The sequence below is a fragment of the Oratosquilla oratoria genome, chromosome 13, assembly GCF_046742065.1.
Source record: "Oratosquilla oratoria isolate Oo_2021 chromosome 13, ASM4674206v1, whole genome shotgun sequence".
Classification (NCBI taxonomy): Eukaryota; Metazoa; Arthropoda; class Malacostraca; order Stomatopoda; family Squillidae; genus Oratosquilla; species Oratosquilla oratoria.
Genome location: NC_134789.1, coordinates 55,896,001 through 55,903,110, shown reverse-complemented (window position 1 = coordinate 55,903,110; position 7,110 = coordinate 55,896,001). Strand labels below are relative to the sequence as shown.

Sequence of the window (7,110 nt, the reverse complement as noted above, 5' to 3'; positions counted from 1 at the left end):
CAAAAGAGAAAGTTCAATCTTACCTTCTTCTTGATATTTTAGATGTACATACATACATATACCAAGGCTTTTTCCCCCTTCCAAGGGAGGTAGCCAAAAAGGGAAAGGCATAAAAACACTCCCACCCATTTCATCCCTAAATACACTCCACACCCCTCCCACCCTTCCTCTCATCTGAGCACCTCCTGGATGACGGGTCATCCCTGCACCCTGCCCACCGCCCTGGGTCAGAAGCAGTGTCGCAAGACACAGTACATCCACAGCGAGGCCGCTTCATTTAATCGGCGACCCCCCCTCTCCGTCCCCCTTTGCATATAAGGCGAGGACGGGGAGAAATCCCTTCGGGCTGCGTCAAAATTTACTCACACATACTACCCCACCCCCCACTTCCCCGCCCATTCCTCCTCATGCAGTCACAACATCATCCATATACAACCATTCTCCACTCACCTCTGTCTTCCGTCCTCTCCCTTCCTTCCTCAACAGACATTCCCCTCTTCCCCAAAGCCCCCTTCACCCCATCCATCCACCTCATCCTAGGACGTCCCCTCATGTTCACTCCCTCCACATCTGCCTTCCATACCTCTTTTACTAGTCTTTCTTCACTCATTCTTTCCATGTGTCCAAACCATCCTAATATTCTTTCATCAACCCTATCTCCCAAATCCTTTTCCACCCCTGTTCTCCTCCTCACCTCCTCATTTCTCACTCTATCCAGCCTAGTAACCCCCACCATACTTCTCAGACACCTCATCTCAAACACATTCAAACTCCTTCTCTCTTCTTCTCTTATGTTCCACGTTTCTGCCCCATACAGTGCTGTTGGCACAATCACTCCTTCATACAGTCTCCTCTTCGCATCCATTCCCAAATGTCTATTCCTCATTACACTCTTTAATCCACCAAGGCATTTACTCGCTTCTCTCAATCTACATTCTACCTCCACCTTCACTCCACCTTTTCCTGCTACACTTGCACCCAAGTATCTAAAACTATCCACTTCCTCCAGTCGCTCTCCCTTAATGTTCACATCCAGTCTACTGCCACTTTCACCCCTTGTACATCTCATCACCTTACTTTTACCCACATTTATCTTTAGCTTTCTTCTATCACATACTCTCCCAAACTCTGCCACCAGCTTCCTCAATCCCTCCTCTGACCCTGCCACAAGCGCAGTGTCGTCCGCAAACAACAGCTGGCTCACCTCCCACTTTTCTCCATTTTCTTTAACCATCTCCAATCCCTGACTCACTACCCTAGCATTCACCTCTCGCACCACCCCATCCATGTATAAGTTGAACAGCCAGGGCGACATAACGCATCCTTGACGAAGTCCCACCTTTACTTCAAACCACTCACTCTCTCCATTTCTAATCCTAACACATGCTCTACTACTCTCATAAAAACTCTTGACAGCTCCCAAAAGCTTTCCTCCTATCCCATAAATCTGCATAACCTCCCACAGTGCCTTTCTGTCTACCCTATGTAATGAAAGAAAAGGCGGATTTTCGAGAGACCGGTTTTAACTCGGCCGAGTTATACTTACGTCCCTTTCGCCTTTTTAAGTTTATCCGTTATTTTCAATTGTGTAATCTTAAACTTTGTTTTAAAGAGAGGTTTCTCTTTATAGTTGGGAGTAATTGTTCCTCCGAAATTGATTTTCTGTAGTTTCAGTTGACACAAATTCTAAGCGTCTTAACTTGACGAGAACAAGTATTTGAGTGAATCCGGTCGCAGGCCACACGCAATATCTATAATTTTCGCGACCATTGTTTACTTTTCACCGACCAGATTTTTCGGTATTTATTTCAAATGTTTAAATTTTTCAATAGACTACAAATTATCAGTAGCAATTGATCATTAACATTATTAATTATTCAGATTTTATCCAATAATTTAAATATACATAATTTATTACTTTAATGAAATTAAACTTCTAGAGTTCAATAAACGAGTTCAATATGACGTCACCTTTTAAGTAATTTCTAATAAGCAAAGAAATTAGGTCAAATCCTCACACCTTACGTGCCAGCTTCCTACAGCGTCAAGTCTCCCACCGACTTCCTGGACCTCCTAGCTAACACCAGCTCGAAAGGAACGACTGCATCGTTGGACGTAGAAAATCTTTTCACAAATATTTCGGTGGTCCGTACCATCCAGTTTATAATCAACAGAGGTTACCCTAATAATGACACCCCGAATTGCGACATCCCAGAACCTGTGATGAAGAAACTGCTACAATACTGTACCAAAGAAGCACCATTCACCTGCCCGAGGGAGACCAAGTATTGCCAGATTGTTGGAGTTGCCATGGGATCACCATTAGGAGTTCTATTTGCAAATTTTTTCATGGGTAGTATTGAAGAAGAGGTATTTGATGAGGTACAGAGACCACGAATATACTGCCGATACATTGACGATATTTTTGTTATACCGAGAACATCCAACAGATTGAAGCCTTACAACGACGATTGAAAGAAGCCTCTGGCCTTAACTTCACCATCGAACATAGTGGTGAAGGTTCCCTTCCTTTTCTTGATGTTCTGGTAAAACAGGGGGAATAAACTTTCAGCACCTCGGTTTATGTTAAATCCACCAATCAAGGACATTGCCTAAATGGATCAAGCGAGTGCCCTCAGAGGTACAAGGATTCGACAACAGGTGCCTTTATTAGAAGAGCCCTCACACACTGCAACAACTGGAGGGCCACGCAAGTCCTCATCAACAACGGATTTGCCAATAAAGACATTGAAAGAATAACTAAGAAGATAATGGACACGTAGTACCTAAAAAAGGAAGATGACCAAACACCAAAAAATATCATTAATATATTCTATAAATCATTCTTCTCCACGGCATACAAGGAAGATGAGAGAATTATGAAGCAAATAATCAGAAGGAATATCAAGCCGACTTCCGCAGACACCAAAATTATTTTGAACATATATTGCCAAAATAAGAAGACTTCAAGCCTACTCATCAAGATTAACAACAAGCCCATCACCGATAAACTTCAGAGATCTCATGCTATATATAGGTATACGTGTAACCTTGGGGACTGCGCAACCCACCCTTCTTCCTATATTGGTATGACCACCATGAAGCTGTCGCGTAGACTGTCATACCATCTGAGAGCAGGTGCTCCTAAGAATCACTCCAAAGATACTCACCACACCATGTTACGAAGGGAAACCCTGGTCAACAAGACAGAAATTTTAGCCATACACCAAGACCCTAGAAGACTACCTATCCTGGAGGCTCTATATATAAAAGATCTTTCCCCAAATCTTAATATACAAGCCCATTACCTGCAAGCGTTACCCAGCGTTAGGAGGTCCGCCCAATATGGTGCTGGGGTGCAAACTGATGACGTCACGCACCGCTCAGCCAATGGGAGAACAGACAGTACCTAACCCGCAGCAATCCAGCCAATCACCATCCACCTTCCGGATATAAAAGTTGCTGATCTTCATGGAATCTGCCCCACCCTGTTCAATGTGCTAATGGCAGAACTGCTTGCCACCCCACTACCTACAGGATGTCATCTGATATCCTATGCAAACGATGTCGCCCTAGTGGTGACGGGGAGAGGAGCCAAGTTTAGGAAAGCACAAAAAGCCCTTGATGACATATCAGAGAAGTGGAATGTGCTTGGCCTTAAGATATTGCCACCAAAGACCAAGGCCATATGTATTGGCGGCAAAAGGCCCTTGGCAAACAGACTACTCCTACAGGGGCAAGAGGTAGAGTGGGTAAAAGCACACATGTACCTTGGCGTATGGATAGACTCCGGGCTGTCATTTAAGACAGAGGTGGCCTACCTCCGGGAAAGGGCCCTTGCCCGGATAAATGTCATGAGGTCTTTGGCAACCAGGGAAGCCGGGGCCACTAGTAAGGTTCTCAGGACCTTCTACGTAAGCGCGATAAGACCACTGCTAGACTATGCCAGCGTTGCCCTTGCTGGCCTCCCTGAGAGCCAGATATCCAAGATAGACGCAGTACAAAACAGGGCCCTGCGCGTCATACTTGGTGCACCACCCTGGACCCTGGTTGCCAACATGCAACAAGAGACGGGAATACTGCCGGTCAGTGCCAGGATCTCACAACGTCTGGCCGCCTTCACTACCAGAGTCCTCCAAAAGCAGCAGAACTCCTTCCTACAGCGAAGAATAAACGCGGCCCTGCAGCAGGACCCTGAGGTCTTCCCGATGAACAGATGGTCGGCGAAACTCGCGCGACGCATCAGGGATTTACACCTGCAGGACCTCATCTTACTAAAAAGGAGGGATGTACCGGTGGATGGATATGTGCAACCTCCGCCCTGGGAGAGTCTACCAGCCAAGATCTCCATAATGGCGACGAGGCGTAGTGCACCACTACCGCAACTGCGGGCGAAAGCTGTGGAGACTATGAGGGCCGTCACACCTGAAAACTCCGTGGTGTATTACACCGACGGATCAGTAGATGCTGAGCGTAGGATGGCGGGTGCGGCGTTTGTCACACAAGACACACGACAGGGAGTAAGGGTGTTGGGCACTCGCTGCTCTATGCAAGCGGAGGGAATTGCAGTGGAGCTGGCGCTGACCCACGCCCTCAACACCCACCAAAGCCATGCTGTAATAATTACTGATAGTCTGTCATTGATACAAAGTATCCATAATGACATACATCAAGACTATGTGCAACAAATGACATCTTTGCTGTTTCAGATAAGGTCCCTCCATGAGCAAGGACGGATAGTCGTCCTCAACTGGATTCCCGGACACATCAGCCTGCCGGGGAACGAAGAGGCAGACAGTGAGGCAAGGAAGGCAGCGGCCAATCACCATATGGACGGTGGTATTGGTGTGCTCCCGAGTCGGGCAGAGATCTTGACCATCGCCACAAGAACACTGACCCGGCGAGAGGTAGAGAAGCACAAGTTGATGGCGCCCATGAGGCCGTCAGCCCTGTGGTACAAGAGGACTTCCAACTATGAGAAGTTTGCCACAGGAATGAGCCTCTCCAGGGCGCAAGAAGTGATCCTACATCGACTTAGGCTAGGGTATCGATGTTTCTGGGAGATTGCGGGACGCCAAGAGGACTGCCAACACTGCGGCTCGGTGGGGGCCAATACGCTGGTCCACTACTTGACTACCTGTCCAGCGTCTGCATTTCTTCGAGCGGGTCCTGCCACTTCACCGGAGGGTTTAGTGAGGAGGCTGTTGGGCGCGATCAACCCATACCGGCTTCGGCGCCTAACGGAAGTATCACCTCCTAGATAATGCCCCTCATTTTTTTTCTTTTCCTTTATGAATACACACTGAATATATAGCCTATATACAACAAGCATATCCGCTCACCATGACTCTTTTTCTTTCTTTACAGCAAAGACGACTGGCCGTCCTTACTTGGGATCCCGGAAGGCATGGACTGAGACAAGACGACACACATCAGACCGGGAGACAGAAGAGTACCGAAGAGATGGCTGCCAGCATATTAACCTTTAGTATTGTAATATATTGTAAAAGTCCTTCAGACTTCATAGGAAGTAGCGGGTTGTGACCCGCGCAAGTTTTCTTTTGTGAATACTTGCAATCAATTAAAAAACAAAAAAAATAATGGAATCTTCATGACATCACTCACACTGCCCAACCAACTGCCGTACAGTGAAGACGTACCGCTGCAAGCTCCGATTACAATTCCCGATACCCGAGCTATTCTCGATTTCTTCCGAGATCTCGCTCTGTCGGATGATTCATGTCCCCCTTAACTCTACTGTAGACAGCCATTGCCCCTGCGGTCTGAAAACTTGGTTGTTCTGCAGTAGAGGGGGGAAAACCTCCCTCCCGGTCTCGTGCCTTCTGTAGCACAACCGGCATAGGTACGCGTGCTTGACCAGTCATCACCAGAGACTGAACCTGACACTCCCACCCTCCCGTATCGAGCATCACCTCCCACGTCGAGATTTCAGCCCCCGTTTTACGGCTCGCGCAATGTCAGTGTATGCCTACGTCTTACATTCTTTCCGCTAACCCGTTCGATTAACCCCATCGCCCCCGTCACCCACTCTACAACAATCGCTTGACAATCACCACCCATTTACCCAACACGTATTACACAAACAAAAAACACTAGGACACAAGGACGCTTAATCCATTGCGCTCGGCTCAATAGGTCGAGTCAGGATCCGGGACTCGCGTTCCAACACTAACCGACAATCACGAACCAAGGAATTATGGGACACTCTAGCCACACACAACATATACATACATAAACTCATCCCCCAACACAACGCATTTCTTCTCCTTACAGACGACACAACCACTGAAACACTATGCCAGAAACAAACTAAGGACCAATTTTCAAACAACGGATTCGACATTCAAGACCCACCAGAACTTAACGCTAACAGAACACTCGTAATCACACAAGTTGACCCACACGTAACAAACCACACACAACAAGAAATCAAAGCAGAAATTGAGAGACTTAACATAAACACTGCAGTCACTGAAGTCATCACACTCCCACGCACACAGTCATAAAGATCAGATTCGAAACTACACAAATGGTGAAAGACTGCCTTCAGAAAGGAATCAAGATGTTCTGCCAATCCTTCCCCACACATGCACTTAGGAAAGACACATACACATACATCCCACAATGTAACAACTGTTTTTCACTCGACCACACGCGCAAACACTGCCCACACCCATTCCCATACATGGCCTGTTGGAACTGTGCATCAATGGAACACAGAAGGAACGACTGCCACTGTGCAATAACAAAGTGCCTCCCCGGCCAGGGAGACCACCCAGCTATTGCAATGCGGTGCCCCAAGAAAAAGGAAAAGATGAAGGAAATCAACAAACAAACAAACAAATCAACAAACACACACCAATACACAAACATACGCCTCTGCCACCAAGTCAAAACCCGCACTCCTCCCTACACCAACAACCACAACTTCAACACTTCACCACATGACAACAGTAAACACAGACATCACAGTAGCTACACTTATGGAAGCAGTACAACCAGGCTCATTCCAAAACACACTCAACGCCATATACCAAGTCAACGGTCTCCCTACAGTCATAATCCCTCCACAAGCCATCAACACAACCC

General features: G+C 46.9%; 1 protein-coding gene across 1 annotated transcript; it reads left to right on the top strand.

Annotated features, from left to right (window-relative positions):
* The first annotated feature begins 3,503 nt into the window (after nt 1-3,503).
* On the top strand, nt 3,504-6,527 carry LOC143032245 (uncharacterized). Its single transcript, XM_076196716.1, has 3 exons — nt 3,504-5,246; nt 5,368-5,488; nt 6,295-6,527. Exons 1-3 carry the CDS (start codon nt 3,504-3,506, stop codon nt 6,525-6,527), a joined length of 2,097 nt encoding a protein of 698 aa, XP_076052831.1.
* The last annotated feature ends 583 nt before the right edge of the window (nt 6,528-7,110 follow it).

Coding starts and splice junctions, on each gene's coding strand:
- LOC143032245 (XM_076196716.1), top strand. CDS start 3,504: ATGGCAGAACTGCTTGCCACCCCACTACCTACAGGATGTCATCTGATA. Junction 5,247..5,367: donor GGCTTCGGCGCCTAACGGAA/GTATCACCTCCT, acceptor CTTTCTTTACAG/CAAAGACGACTGGCCGTCCT. Junction 5,489..6,294: donor TGCCAGCATATTAACCTTTA/GTATTGTAATAT, acceptor TTCTCCTTACAG/ACGACACAACCACTGAAACA.